Consider the following 16,642-nt stretch of genomic DNA (forward strand, 5'->3'; position numbering starts at 1 on the left):
AGAAAAAATGACAATATACTCATATAAATCGAGGAATTATTACCTAAATACTTATATCTAATGTTCCAAAATAATTATAACATCTAACATTAATGCATATATATTTCAAAAACATTATAAGTTCCAAGACATATTGTCGACCCAGGGCTTGCCCTGGTGGTTCGCTGCTCCTTTAGGAGAACTGCGTCAGGAGCTTGATCGGTGGTTCAAGTCTCCTTAGCGACATCTAGTCCACATTTATTTGCTTTCCAAGAAGTGGAGCCTATGGGTACCATATTTGACCCCTTGTGGGTCCTCTCCTTCCTCCTTGTGGGGCCCTGATTGAGTTGATGGCCTGTCGGCCCTTGAATTGCACCAAAAAAAAAAGAGACATATCATCCAAAATAAAATTCCAAATTCATACACCATAAAAAAAAAATGTCCTCTCTTTAGAAACCTTTTTCAGCAGATGCTTCGGTTTGTAGTTCAATTTCGAGCTCCGTACATTGAACATGAGTTAAAGGTGACAGTATGAGAAGTATAGCCCTTTGAGTTAGCCTTATGTCGATGAAGAGATCAGGTCGATCGAAGATCGGTAGAGAGAGATATGGTTAATTAAGTAAATCATTATTCAACAAGTCTAAGATTTTTTAAAATGCCAAAAAAACGAGATTACTTACCATTTGAAGTTCTTTCCCATATATTTGGGAAACAAATGGCAAAACGCATTTAAAACGATAAAAAAATGGAATGTGTCTCCGTTTTAAACACGTTTTTATTTATTATTATCTCACCCTAAATGTTAGCTCTCTTAGTTACAGTGTGCCTCGACCTGAGTCCCCACATCTGCTTTTCTCCACCCACAACCTAGCTTTGCCGATGATCGATTCAAGGCTTTTAAACCCTGCACAGACTGCACTAGCATAGCATGTTGACATATGTTTTGAATTGGGGTTTCACTATAGATTGAAGCCTAAGTTTTAACTATCTCCCCTATCCCCCCCCCCCCCCAAAAAAAAATTGAGTTTTGTCAAAGTTTTGCCCCGGCTCAACCTAAACTACAAAGTTTTGCTCATAATGCTTTGGACTGAGTTTCTTTTCACCCACAGTAAAAAAAAATAGAAAATAAAAAATAAAAAATCACATCCAAACCAATGCCTCTATGTGCACTTCCATTGGCTACCATACTGGGACAAGGGCTACACGATCGATTAGAGTTCTCTTCCTCTATGTTATGTTTTATTATGTGCCACATGAGAGTTCATTTCACTATTCTTTTTTGTCTTTTTGTTTTTGGAACAGACGATATCCAGCCTTTGGCCGACTAAATCCTCCAGGGCTCATGCACGATCCGCAACACCACGAGTCAGGAGATACTGGGGTCCCCATGTTCACCAAAGAGTTTCCTAGTAGGCGGATGGCCCCAAGGGGGGAGGCGGAGTCGAACTCAAGACCTTCAGCTTCCTTAGGCCTCATCCCTTGTCAATTGCGGTGTCCCTTGGGGTTCATTTCACTATTCTTAGTGAAGTGTTATGCTTTACTATCTTCCACATGACTACACATGAATGGGCAAGTGGTAGATACTAAAGTGTAATATTTTACTATGCAAGTGAAGAGCAAACATAGGAGGACCCTATAATTTATCATCAAACAAAGAATTAGAGAGAAGAATTACTAATTTCTTTTGGTGAATGTTTTCCTTCACCAATGGGGGAGAAAAAGAATTCCACCGCCTATTGTTTAGGGTTGAAAGACTCCTTTCCCTTGGGTATCCGACAAAACCGATACCCATCGTGAAGAATTCATTGTGGGGAAAGTCGGTCTATTTTTTTTTGATAAAGAAGTACTAATTGGTCAATGTTGACTGTTGTCCATCTTACAAAGGCAAAAATCTATTCAATTGCCCCCATAAAAGCATGGTTACCCTTAATAATTTCATTAGTGGCATAAAGGACAGTTTTCCTTCAAACCGAAGTTCATTGGTGATATTACCCCATGATTGGAGTCTTGTATCATCATTACACTCCCACCCCTTATTTACAAATTCGAAAATACCCTTCCTAATACAATCCCTTAGCACTGATGACCATGGTAGAGGAGGAAGTGAAGGAATTCCTTCTTTACCGTGGGTGAAGGGAAACTCAGTCTGTGGGGATTCACCCTAAACAAACCAGTAAAGGCTACAAGAGTTAAGAGGTTTGCTACTTGCTAGGGGTCTGAGTTTAAAATTCCGGGCTTAACAGTCGGATGAGCATCCAGTCCAAAACTTTTTTGAAATTGTGATACGCCCGTATCCGACCGAACTATTGTTTGCAGCCTAAATGATCCAACGGACTCAACTTTTTGAAGCATTGTTCAAGGAAAGTAGAGTCAGCAACGGAATTGACCTAGTATCAACTAGGAAGACGGTAGCAGTGCTGGAGGATGCAGCAATCTGGTGCAACAAAATGATATCATACATAGGAAAGTAGCAAGGTCATTTCATGTGGGAAAGAGAGAGTTAGACATAGAGGTGATCATGTACCCTGCCAGGCGGCTCAAGAATCTTTTCTTATCAACTATTTCCATAAGCTGCAACTCTTAAGCTTTATAAATATTGTACAGACAACTTCAGTGTTCTGCTATAATGGGGACCTGCGCCAACACTATGCACTCGGGATGGAAAAATAATACTGAAAGAAGACTAAGGAGAACCGAAATGGAGGGGGGGGGGAAGGAGAATAAAAAAAGGAGGATGAGCCATGAAACCCTAACAAAAAAAAATAAAGGGTGGGAAATAAAAGCAATGGGCATCCTTATGAAGTTGTGATTACATTTTGCACACTTAGAGAAGAATACTTCTTCTGCAGCTTGTTTTTCAACTGCCTGATCTTGGACTCCACACTCACACTGAACCCAATCTTGGTTTCTTGCCTTGCTTTGGATCGTTCCCTTCTCCACATGTGTTTATCCTCCACGTCTTTCCTGTAGTACTTGATTTCTTGGATGACATGATGGTCCATGGGGTGGAAGGATCTTTGGAATGAAATGTGGATCAGGTAGGGGAGATTACAAGCAATTGTTACCAAGAGGGTGACAGACCAATAAATAGGTGCCGGGGCAAGAGCTTCCACAAATATTTTGAAGACACTACCGGAAATGAGTGGTGAGACCATTCCATAGAGGATAAGAAAGATGTACCATGTGAAGACACTGCCCCAGATGAAGAGGTGTTGGATCCATGTAAAGTGGCACATTGTGAGTGCAATCTGGCAGTTTACGGCCCATACGATGCAAGTGAACATTGTAGTTCCTACAGCAGCCATGTCCGAAGTCTGACCTTCGGCACGGAAAGCCTGGTCATAGAAGATGTTTATATTGAGGAAGAAGGTGACGAGAGATGAATAGAGACCATTTGCCATCCACCCAAATATCCTATACCAATCAAAGAACAGATTTCTAGGTCCTTGTTGATACAGAGCTGGGAACTGCCCAAGAAAAATAAATAAAGTGTATGAATAGGTATTAATGGATAACAGCTCAAGTGAGATGAAGCAAAACTTGAAGGAACTCCTACTCGGTACTAACCTGTAAGCAGACTTCAGAAGAGACATCTTGCTCAAAAGCTCCTAGTGAAATGACAGGCAATGCAGTAAGCATGACATTGAACAGTAGCATATACCAGTCATCATAGACTGGCTGCCCAGAAAATCCAGTGTATGCCTCAAAGTAGAAGAGGGTGAGGCCGAAAGCTATATTCTTGTAAAAGAAGTAGCATATCTGAATACAATCAATTCAATTTGAAGGGCATAAATCAGCCAAAAAAAAGGCACAATCTATAGTGCAATTGCATGAATATGTCAACTGAAAAGAAAACGTAGAAGGAAAATATGGCAACTCTACCCTTACCATCTGGGCAATCCTCTTATAGCACCAGTGCCCATGGACAACAAGAAGCCGCTCCAAAAACCGAAACTGGGAAATGGAAAAGTCACTAGCCATTACAGCCTGCAAAAAGCTATAAACTTATCACTTGACCAGTACTATCAGAAGCAATGAATGAACTTGAAGAGCAGGACCATGATTCATAGTCAACTTCTCACTGAAGCCTTGACAAGGACAAATCATTAAAAATCTTTAGTAGTTAATTGCAGGTGATTCAACAAGAAATCTTTCAGCTCTTTAAGACAATTTATTTCAGGATCGAACAGCTCTAAAGGGTCAATCATGCGGCAACGAATCTTTAGGCACTAGTCACTAATGTCCATGAATAAGATCAAGGGGGGAAAAAGGCAACAAAATGTTCATGGCAGAGGAGGAATTAAACAAAAAGAATAGAAAAGAATATTTAAAACTGAACTCTGGACTTAATATTGCTTCTCATAGAATAATAGCTGACTGATGTTTGATAAAGCAGTTCAAAACTTCAATTAATAGTCACCAAAAAAAGAGTTGCTTCAAGCAAATGATAGCATTGTAGGAGATAAATGAGAAAAGTAGACAGATGGCTTGATCACGGTCAATGAAGATCATTGACCACACCAGTACCAGTAAGTAGCGACATGGTGTGAATTGAAAGCTCTTACAGGACCACAGGGAGGCCAAGAAGGAAGCATGATGAGGTAACAAAAAAATGCACGACAGATTACTTTAAAGAGGATATGACCATAGATTGAGTGGGATGACAGAACACGATTCGTATAGCCAACACCAACAATTTGGAATAAATTTATACATAGTTCCAAAGGAAATAAGATAATCAAAAGACAAAATTTCTTAAATCTTTTGATTAAAGATGCATGTTGCATGCGTACAAAGCACAAGATGGTGGGAAGATGAACTCATCACATTCATTTTAAGACAACAGCCTCTTAGATATATTACAAACCTGCATCCCTTCAACCCCACTGATACCTATGCCAATGTCCGCCTCTTGAATCATACCAACATCATTTGCACCATCACCAATTGCTAGAGTTGTTTTTCCAGTTCCCTCTTTTACCAATCTAGTCACCTAAAACCCAAATCATATGAAGCAGATTGAGATCTTCATTTATATGATTATTATCTATCTAAAAATAAGGACATGAACAACATTTTGGTTGAAATCTCTATTATGCAAATGAAAACAAAAGTTGAACGTACCAGTGCTTTCTGCTTTGGTGAGACCCGGCAGCATATTACAGATGCACAGTCAACAGCTAAACTCAGAAATTGATGCTTGATATCATCCTCTAAAGCATAGGCAAGAGTTTTCCCATCAATAACCAAAGCAAAGGCAGCATGCGGGTCCTTCTCCAGCTCAATCATTTGGGAAGCATTTGTAATTTGTATCAAAACGTCTTCTTTCACAGCCTGCTGAGGAAATAAGGATGAGAAAAATGCCTAACATGAAATCAATTTCCAGTACTCATCTTCTCCAGGTTGTGTGAGTTTATCTGCTACTATGTGTAATTTTGACTTCAAAGACATTCAGAACAATGCCAAGACATCAACATAATTCATACCTTCTTGGCATCTTGGCCTACCAATTCTGTATTCATTGTTGTTATGCAAATCCGCTTCATGCCTTGACGGAGTAGACTGCACGCATATCTGCAACAAATAAACCCTAATGTCATTTAGTAATCCAACGTATCCTCTCAAGAGGTGAAGGGTTATTAGCCAATGGCTATAGCTTTCCAAAAGTAATGCAGATTGAGAATACTTTTGCAATGCAGAAGGTACAAACCCTATGTTGATTGCAGTTTCCATCTTATCGCCTGTCAGAACCCAGATCTTGAGACCAGCTTGTGCCAGTTTATCTATGCACTGCGCCACCTATTGACAAGAGTTAAAGATGAAAAGATGAAAATGACTGAAAGAACCTCTATTTAATAATGGCTCTAGTACAACAGCCAAGCTTACCCCTTTCTGTAGTTTGTCCTCTACCGCAGTTGCACCAACGAGAATCAGATCCCTCTCCATCATATCTGCGGCGCTTTCAAGCATAGCCTCTCTGTCAGGACCTATAGTAGTTTTTGCTCGGAGGAACTCACTGTTCCAAGCAGAATATTCAGACTCTTCTAGTTTTTTGAATGCAAGTGCCAATGTCCGCAACCCTGCTTCTCCATATTCATTCAAATGCTTAGTCGTATCCTCCACAAATGTTCTTCCATTTTTGGCTAGGCGATCAAAAATTATGCTGTATGATTCCAGGAAATATGCAATCAGAACTTGAAGGAGGACACATTCATGTGGTTCTAAGGCAAGCAAGAATTAAAGAAAGCATAATAGATTGCTACCGGTTCTTCTGAAGAAAAGAAGAACTACATGAGTAGAATAATCCAACCTGTCTGCACCTTTGCACAGAAGAAAAATCTGCCCATCCTCATCCCGGACAATTACAGACATTCGCTTTCTTTTGCTATTGAATTCCAATAAATTTAGGACTTTGAACTCCCTGAAAATGTTCAAATAGACAGAAACAAGATGCCAAGAATCCAAATAAGTAACCCAAAAAAGCTCCCAACTAATCCAAGTAAAGCTGTTGATGTCCTCCTAACCTCTCAATTGGGTGCGCAGAAGGATATCTTTCGTTGACAAAAACACTTGTTTGAGTCCGTCTACAGAACTCAAATCCAAACTCCCTAGCTGCAACAAGAAAAGCTCCTTCATCTGGTGACTCTGATTCGTAATTGAAACTGCCAGTTTTCTCATTAGGCTCAGGAATTGCAGTGTGACAAACAGCCAATATCCGAAAGAATAACAAAATGGCATCTGCATTGGGTTCTTTCAACCAATTTCCATCCATGAGGCGACTGTCCTCAAAACTGAATCCCTTTACCTTTTCACCCTTAGACGTAACAACAGTCTCTAGTTCAAACTCTGAATCCACAGCATGAACCCTATTGTTATCCCAAGGATCATGAATGCTGCTGTTGTGCATGGGGACACCAGAAAGTTCTGAATTCTCCCCATCAAAGTCAAAAGCCATCTGCTGTGCTGCAGCAATTTCGACTTCACTGGAAGATACACCATAAGAAACACCAGCAATAGAACACTTGAGGAAATCCATCTGATTGCACGTCAAAGTGCCAGTCTTATCAGAGAGAATTGTGTCAACCTGACCTAGCTCCTCATTCAAATTTGATGTTCGTGCTTGTGCAGGATTCCCAGTCTCTTCATCATACATGTGCAAGTCTTGGTTAATGAACATGGCTTGCAAAACTTTCACTACCTCAATTGAAACATAGAGTGAGATGGGTATTAAATATCCATAGAGGATAAGAGCAGTGACCAGATGGAAAATGCCTGACAATGCAGGCCTTGATGGGTCATACAAATTTGTGGTATTCTTTGGTTGCAAGTACCACGCCTTTGGCATGTCAAACTTCGTCTTCACTGCAAAGCCTAAAGAGCTGATCAATGAGATTAATACGAGCAGGGTAAAAAGGAAGTAGATGACGTAATCCATTTTTCTTTCAATTTGGCTCCTTTTGGAGGGTGATTTTGTTGAATTCTGCATAACTTTGCTGTCATGGCCAGTGAATATTACCACCCCGTACACATAAGCAGTGTTTCTGAGCTTAGAATCTCGAATGAGAATCTGACTAGGGTCAAGCGCATAGACCAGACGGTCATACTCAAGATTACCCACAAAAGTGTAGAGGTTAGGGTTTGGGTCTTCACATGTGATTATTCCGGAAAAATCTTTGAAAGCTAAATCTTGGTCCAAGGGCAATGTTACCTCCAAAGATCTCTTGACCTTCAAGTTTGTCTCACCATCCAAATTCATAGTCTCCACATAGCAAATCCCATCTTCATAGCTAGATGATAACAGAAGTAAATCTGCAGGAAAAAATTGGTCCTTTTCGACTTTTAGAACATCTCCAACTCGAACCTTCTGCCATGGTTTGTAACCAAAACTACCATCCCCTTTATGAGTACTAACTTTTCGGGAATTGACCTCCATATCCTGCATAAATCTACGCCAATCTTCTAAAGCTTCCTTCGCCATACTGAGACCAACAACAAAGGCTAGTGGGGCTATCATACTCACAGCAGAGAATGGAGCAATGGGTGTGAGTGACAGAATTGCAGCCATTAGAAAGTAGAGATTTGCCACCCGCCGGAACTGCTCAAAGATTGCCTTGGGCAGGAAGGTGATGATATTGTATTTTGTGGTGGATATATAATTTGATGGGTATTTCAGAGGCTTTCTCTGGTGCATACGAGGTTGGTTGCAGTATACAACTCGTGAGAAACCAGGCCCACTGAGGGAAAGCGGCCGCTCCGGCTCTAGGACCTGTGGACGGAGGCAAGCAAATGAGTAGATATTGCTCCATCGGAGCTTCGCCCTCATTTTGCCTGCTGGTGACATCTTTTTTTATGTTTTCAGGTCAGCTGGAGTGAATTCGACGGGCACCCATATGGAAAGCCAAAGCTCATTAATAGACCCTGCAGAAACCCCAGGTGCTTCTGCCGCACATATCTTAATTTCCATCAAAACTGAATTCCATAGGCGGGTGCGAAGAATTGTGGCAATGAATAACCTGAAAACAGAATTCATGGACGGAAAATAAAGTTCAAACCCACCGCAACAATCCAAATTAATTTGTCCATTCAAAATCCAATGTCCTCAAACCATAAACATAAACATTTGTTCTTCACAAATGACAACTTTTAATGCATTTCCATATTCAGAAATTTTGCGCTAAGAAAAGTAACGAAACAATTAGAATTTAAAATTTATCTCAAAGCAATTTCTCTTCCAACAGTATAAGAGAACCAAAAGCGAAACAAATGAAGAAAAAGAGACTCAAAATTCACCATTCCCAGTTTTCTCCCCGAATCTAATCTTACAATTCCAGACAAAATAGCAATCAAAATTCGCAATTGAAAATTAAATCCATATCTTCCGATTACAACCCAATTTCCTAATGACGACAATGACATCCTCAGAACTATTCAAAATTGAGGTGGGAAAGAAAAAGAAGAAAAAACCAAAAGAATTATACTGCTACAACCTGAAGCTACAGCTAAAAATTTCTAATATAATCAAATAAATCCGCACATTATTTGGTACAGAAACACAGCAGCGTAAAAGGTTTGGGCTTCTACCCAGCTCTGAACACAGAAAAGAAAACGACGAAATGTACCTGGTGCCATGACAGAAAACGAAAGTATGAAAACCACCAGCAGGTCTTCGAAGAAGAACCTACATTAAAGAATAATCGACATCGAAGCTCTTCCAATGATATCAACGAGAGAGAGCGAAGAGCTTCGGGATCCCGAAGAGAGAAGAGAGCGAGAATAGGGTTCTTTCCCGTCCGAACCAATTACAGTATTTCCCGGTCGATCAGTTATAATTTTTTGGAGAAACCTATTTTTATATTTTTTTTGTTTTCAAATTTATGATACTTTTTCTTGATTTTCAATTAATTTTGAGAAAATTTCTTCCTCCTTGACCAGTTGACCTCCCAAAGATGAACTGGCAAAAAGAACACCATAGGCTGAAGAAACAGTTTCGAAAAAGTTACCTGTGCCACCTCAGCTGAGGTCCCACATTGTCTTACGTGGCACCTCCATAATGAACCCACCCTGTAAAATCTAACCGCACCCTAATTATCGACAGGACTGTCTGATTGAAAATTTTTGAAAAAAAAAAGGTAAAAAATTTGAATTTTTTGTAAAAAAAAATTAAAAGAATGGCATTTTGGGACGTTAATAGCATGATTTTGTCTTATTATGTTTTTATTTTTGGACTCGACACGTGCACGGGAGATTCTCCCATCAAGCTTCTGTTATAGGTGGATCTTTGGTCATTTCGAATGGACATTTATCACGAGTACCAACATAGATACGTTTTTTTATTTCATGGGAAACAAGACATTATTTTTTTACGCGTTCCTATGTCTGGGCACAAGAATCACATGAGTAAACAACATTCTGTTTCCTTAATTTGAAATTACGAAAAGGATCATAAGATAGGTAAGATATATGTCAAACCAATGGGAGAGGGAGACAGTGCATTTCGATAGGTGTTGATTTATCATAGAAGGGACTGATTATTAAGTGAAAAAAGAAAAGAGAATGTCAATGATTGTGAGACAACATGTGCGATCAACTACAGGTAGCATGTCTCTTATTTTCCCTTCGAATTTTTACAATTAAATAGACTGTTATCAAAATTTGTTATATCACTTATTTTAAAAGTGACAGAATTTTACCTTTATTGAAAGAGAGAATGCGTTGAACTGAGAAGGCCAAAAAATAAGCTGAAAATATTATTTGACTTCTAAATGTCAATAAGAAAATCCAATTATTGAATAAATTTGAATGGAATTATTCAGGTAAGTCATTCTAGGGGAACCAACTCTCATAAAATCTCTTTGGGAGAGGGTTTCCAACAAGGGCAATGTAGGACGGAATATGCATATTAGAACCAATGAAGAATTGTAAACTGGCATCATTTATATGGGCCCTATATGACCAGAATAAGAGAGAAATATCAGTGTGGATCCCATTGTTTATTATGTGAGGAGGATATAAAAGAATCTATCCAGGGGCAATGTAGTAATCTTTCTCCCAATCTGTTTTGAGTCATTAAAAAGGACTTGTTTTCTTATATGGATATTAAAGAAAAAGGAAAAAAGAATACTGTTTGGCAACGTCCCCCTACGCCCTCTCACATGGAGAAGTGAAATGACCGTCCTACGGCCTGCCCTTCCCTTTGGATGCTCATGCATGCAATCCCATTGACCTCACGCTAGCACAAGGGTCATGCAGCCTGGCAGCAAGCCCTTGCTCTTAAACAAAGTTTTCCAAGAGACAAAATAAAGTATTGAAAAACTTTAAGAGAAATCCAAATAGGGTTGAAATACCAATAGATAAGCATGGAGATACATGTGAGAGTATGCAATAAGTTTGAATTCTCTCTCCTCCAACCCCTTATTTTATAGATTTGTAACCCTTCCCTCCGATTCGCCTGAATCAGTATACAGGGCTCCAAGGGAATCCTCTCCCATTATTGAATTGGAGCCTAACATTTGAGATTTGGTTTGTTTAGACCATGGTTCTAAGTGTTGGTATCGAAACGTTGTACGCAATCCAACATCAATCAATATGAAATCATTGGAACGGTTCTTATCGAGGTAAAACTATTAAAAAATGATTCGATTTGACTTGATACAGACGATCTATATCAGTATCAACAAAGACCGATACTGTTATCAATTCCTTGATGTAGAATTTGGCTCTCCTCCAGCCTGTAAGACCTTGGTTCATACTTCATACCATTCCATTGAAATCCAATAATCAAACTTACTACATTATTTTTTATTATTTTTCAGACAAATCCGTTACAGTAAGATCTACGGAAACACATATGGGTTCGAGTGAAAAGACAAAAGAAAAAAGTTTGTGATGCCGAAATGGACCAAATGCTTGGTTGCATGGGACGCGTTAGCACACGGAATAGTTTGATTGCTGCTAGCGCTTTCCCTCTCTCTTCCTTTATATATTAATGCTGCCGTGTCTCCCTCCAATAAAAATTCAAAATCCAGAGCTTGTTCAGCTGGTAGTGTCAAAGACTCAAAGTGCTCAAATTCCTTTTCCGTGACCACGTCTTTTTTGTCACTTTCTCATGTATTTCCGGGACAAAAAAAGATAAAGAGAAGCGTCCATTTCGTACCAACTTATTGAATGGACGCGTTTGGGGAAAGCGAAAAAGGAAAGAATATGACATTTTTTATGTGTCAAACACACGCCACCATGACTTTAGGGTCCTGATTGAAAACGAGGAAAGCAGTAATAATTTTTTTTGGAAATGAATCGTATCTATTATATTCTGATTTCGCCAGTCCATGATGGGTTTTTAGGGTTCAAGTTGTTTCAAGCTGGATCAGAATCAGAATCAGAATCGGCTGGGCTTATCTGATCCGGATTCCATTTCAAGTCTAATAACTTTAATGGTATTAGATATATTTAAAAATAAATAAATTGGCGAGAATTGATTCAACAAATGAAGCTGGATGACCAAGTTAGTTATGGACTAATCCTGCAACAATAACAACAACAAAAACAAAATGGGGTCGTCTAGGGATGCATGATAACATTTCTATTTCTGGGCCATGTTTCTATTTCAAAAATAACTTTTTGTATTTCTATTACTGGGCCAAATTTCTTGACAAAAAAAAAACTTATTTGGTAACGCTAGTAAATTTTATTTTTATGCTAGAAAAGAAACATAAATGTATTTGTTATGCGCACTAGTTTTTCGTTATTTCGCTAATTTCTTTAAAATGCCATTGAATACCCAAAAATTTAGTGGTGGTGACAATGGAGGTGGTGGTGTAGTGGCACAATGGTAGTGGTGGTAGTGGAGGTAGTGATGGTGGCGGTAGTAGTGGCAATGGTGGTGGTGGAGGTGGTGATGGTAGCAGCAATAGTGGCGGTGGAGGTGGTAATGGTGGTGGTGATGGCTGTGGAGTCTAACCCCCCCCCCCCCTTATTTCTCTATTTTATTTATGAAATAGAGAAGTTCCAAATTGGAGCTTTTTTGTTTTTATATTTCCTAGTTAGATTTTTGTCCCGGTTCATTCCCAGGAACAGAAAAATGAATCACTGTCAACAAACAGATTTCTACTATTTCTTTGTTCCTAGGGAAAAAAAAAAAAAACAGAAACAAAGAAACATAAGTGTTATCATGTAGGCCCCTAGCTACATGGATCCATTCCTTCTAATCAGTTTTATTTGTGGTTGTATTTGATACAAAACCAAATCTATGCATGTTTCTTTTTCACCATTTCTCCCGGAGTTATTTTAGTTTTACACCTAACCGTTTTTGTTCCTTCAATCTGAATCAAATCACTCTTTCGTACTAGAGTATCCATAAGCCACTGTTGAACATGATCACACCACCTCAAGTGACTCTTTGTAGCTTATCATGTATCGGAGTTTATCCCAAATCAGCTCTAATTTGATCATTCTTTACTTCATCTTTCCTAATTTTGCTACACATTCATATCAATATTCTCATCTCTGTTATAAATTCAATATTCTACCTTATACATCATAGCTAGTCGTATGACTGTCCTATGCAATTTTCTTTTAAGTTTTAAAGAAATACGTTGATCACACAACGCACCAGAAGAATAACCCAACAAGTCATGCATCAAACTGGACCTAATTTTTCAAGAATACTCTGATCTAAGAGCCGGTTAATTGGATTGTTTGCTCCATTTATAACTATAGTGATTAGAGCCTCAGCTTGGATCTTCTTTAAATGTGCATTGCAGGGATAGTTCTAGATGCCACATCTAAAGGGAGAGGAAAGCATTGAATGAAGGTCTCTTTTAGTTAATTCTACGCTTCCAATCCTATTATTCAAAGCAGAGAAGTCACCTACTTGTTCAGATTCATGCATTCTCAAAATCATAAACTACACTATAAGCCCGCAAGTGCACAATCAATCAAAGCTTCACTGGATTTCCATAGGAGACGGAGGCGTCCAAGAAAACCTTTACTAACTTTTCGGTTATTTCTTTATTATTATTTGCGAAACAGTTTTTTGTACGGGAGTGTGGCCTACGCCAGCACTCCCATGAGTCTAGCTCTCTCTTCCTTAAAACAAGGTGGTAGCGGTGTCTTTTCACATGGGGAGGAGAGGGATAGACTCAAGAGAGTACTGGCGTAGGCCACACTCCTGAACAGAGATCTTTTTCCCTTATTATTTTTTGAACAAAGTTTTTCTCCACCCATTGAGGAGGGTTCACCTACCATTATAGGTTCACAAACCCTTCTTAAGGTTTTAGTATATTTCAAAATACTCTCCCAATAACCATTCTTGCTCTCTCCCACCCCGGTGGTGAATAGGATCCCATTCACCGTGGGTGGAGAGAAACTCGATCAAATTTTTTTTTTTTATTATTGATCAAAAGATTCTTTCTTTATTCATCCTAATAAAGTACTATACTTTTCTTTAGAATTAAATACTTTAATATTCTACCCAAAAAAAATACTTTAATATTTAGAGGTAAAAGCTGACAAAATGTTAAGCTATTATTTTCAATAGAATGAGAGGATTTATTTATGAATGCATCTTGTTGTCACCAAATAGGTGAATTAAAAAGTTATAACCTTATTTTATTGCCCTTGTTTTATTTATAAAAGTTATTTACTAAATAAATAAAAAAATATTTTCAAAAAGTTGAAAGTCATTTTTCTATGGGTAAATAAAGAATTCATTCTTCAAATTGACAGTGATGAGCTCATGGATGAGGACAACACTAAGCCTGAATCTATGGATCAAATTGTTTGACACGTCAAAGACAATGCCCTCCTTACCATTGGTCAGCTAAATTGTTGAGCTCCCTTGGAACAAAAAGAAAATTACAAGAAACAAAGTAAGTTTGCAGATGCAAAATGTCATCCAATGTAGATCTAATAAATAGTGGCGAGGCCGGCTTCTATGGTGTACTCTGGTGTGGTAGTTGTTACTTGCTACCATGGTTGATTGAACATATAACATTGCTTGCTTGAATTATGAGAAAGCCCTTTCAGCTAATTGAATAACATCACATGATGTCCAAGTTTTCCTTGCAAAGATGAGATCATTGCGAGAAATCCATAGATACTAGCAGAGGAAGGTGCATAAGATATACTCACAACAGACTTGCTTTCCTTCGTCATTGAAGACTGTCCAACCTAGAATCCAACCTTGGATTGTAGCTTCAAAAGTGCAGGAATAACATTTTACACAATCTGATTCAGTTGGGGTGGAGATTATTATCAAACCTCAATCAACTCTAGGCCAAAGTTCTCAAAGCCAGGTATTTTCATTCCTCATCTTTTGGCTTCTCTAACTAAGAGAGATTCTTGGATTTGGAACAACATTTACAACATTTTACCTGATCTACAAGCATTGATTTGTTGGTAGATTGGGATAGGAAAGATTGTGGACATTTGGAAAGAGCCATGGATCCCCTATCTTTCATATTATCATCTTCCGGCCATTGTCCCTTCTCATCCTCTTTATAGAAAACATTATATTACATCCAAAATTTAAACTTGGACTGAGTTTTCCCCATTCACGTGGGGCCGGAGAGGGCGGGAATGGGTATCGAGATGGTATTTTGGAACATACTAAAACCATAGGATGGTGGATGAACCGTCGTCTATGGGTGGAGGAAAACTGTCTTTTAAACTTTTACGTTGGAAGGTATTGCACAATGGGATCCTTACTAGATTAAAGCAAATCCTTTTATCCAATCTTCCTTATCTGTCCCTTCTGCAACACTGAACCTGAATCAGATTAGAACCTACTCCTGTTGTGTACTTTCTGTAAAAGGATTTGAGCTGCTAAACCTAGGGTTACGACAGAAAACCTAAGGGCTCAAGACATCTCCCATCTTCTTCATTGTCTACTCATTAATCCTTACATCCTTAAAAGAGAGACTGATGTTCTATTATATGGTTTTTCTATTACTCATTTCCTATGGCATTCTAGAAACTCTGCTATTCAAGCATGGAAGCCAGATCAAGGGCCGATTGGCCATCAAGGCCCTACAAGGAGGCAAGGAGAAGACTCACAAGGGATCAAATATGGCACCCATAGGGAGACTTGAACCACCGATCAAGCTCCTGATGCAGTTCTCCCAAGGGAGTAGCGACCTACCAGGGCAAGACCTGGATCGGCCATTGCTCTTATGTCAAACATTACTAGATGGGGTGAATGATCTGAAATTACTTTCCATGCCTCAACCTGAACCTGCTATTGACTCATTTCACCCTCTAATAATCAATCTAGTAGGATTATCTACTATGGATCATCAAAGAAGTGGGTTGGGCATATATATGTTTTGGAAAAAAAAATTGTAATGGCATATGCAAACTATGGATTTGCAGGTAGCTCCTAAGAAGCAAAGACAAGAGGATTGGAACAAGGACTATATGGAGCACTGTCGAAGGGATGCAACAGAGTAGAAGTCTGGTCAGATTCATTGGAGCTTTCAAGATGGCTATTGAAGAATAGCATGATTGACTGGCCTTGGGAATACTTTCCCTCCCTGCTAGACTATTTTGATAATTCCAGTTTGTAAATTTTTTTGAAACAGGGCGAGCTTTGGCACAACGATTAAGTTGTGCTATTGCAACTTGTTGATTGCTAGTTCAAAATTTAGAAACAGCCTTTCTTACAAAGCCAAGGGGTAAGGCTGCGTACATTTGCCCCTCCCAAACCCCATAATAGCAGGAGCCTCGTCACTATTACTATTACAGCTCTTGTATTAGTGTAGCTCATAACCCGCCGTATAAGGACAGGTTAAGCAAAGTTTGCGATTTAGTTCTAGGAAAACGCATGTACCATATTTCACTTGATGTTTTATTAAATTAACATTCTCATTAAAAAAAAAAAAAAGTGATGCATTATTATTCATTTGAACTTAAGAGGCTCTGTTTGTTTCAATAGAAACTGATCTACAAGGAAACTTGTATTTGTCAAGATATTTTATTGTAATATGATAAAATATAAATTAGAAAAATGGCTTCCATTCAAAATTTGTTGAAGGAAAATGGAACACCCCAAATTGGGGCACAAAGAAACAAAAAGCAAAAACAAAAAAAAAAACAAATACAATTGTTTATCTTAACAAATAAGAAAGAAAATGAAACACCCAAAAAAAGGAGGGGGGAGGGGGAGGGC

At 38.7% G+C, this 16,642-nt stretch overlaps 1 protein-coding gene across 1 annotated transcript; it reads right to left on the reverse strand.

Moving 5' to 3' along the window:
- Positions 1–2,540: 2,540 nt before the first annotated feature.
- Positions 2,541–8,470, reverse strand: LOC122656295 (probable phospholipid-transporting ATPase 4). Its single transcript, XM_043850780.1, has 10 exons — positions 6,504–8,470; positions 6,290–6,400; positions 5,866–6,142; positions 5,690–5,778; positions 5,466–5,553; positions 5,104–5,313; positions 4,847–4,972; positions 3,868–3,966; positions 3,547–3,738; positions 2,541–3,446 (listed from the first exon to the last, which is right to left on the reverse strand). Exons 1-10 carry the CDS (start codon positions 8,318–8,320, stop codon positions 2,775–2,777), a joined length of 3,681 nt encoding a protein of 1,226 aa, XP_043706715.1. The 5' UTR covers positions 8,321–8,470; the 3' UTR covers positions 2,541–2,774.
- Between the last annotated feature and the right edge of the window lie 8,172 nt (positions 8,471–16,642).

This window comes from Telopea speciosissima, chromosome 3 (genome assembly GCF_018873765.1).
Source record: "Telopea speciosissima isolate NSW1024214 ecotype Mountain lineage chromosome 3, Tspe_v1, whole genome shotgun sequence".
NCBI lineage: Eukaryota > Viridiplantae > Streptophyta > Magnoliopsida > Proteales > Proteaceae > Telopea > Telopea speciosissima.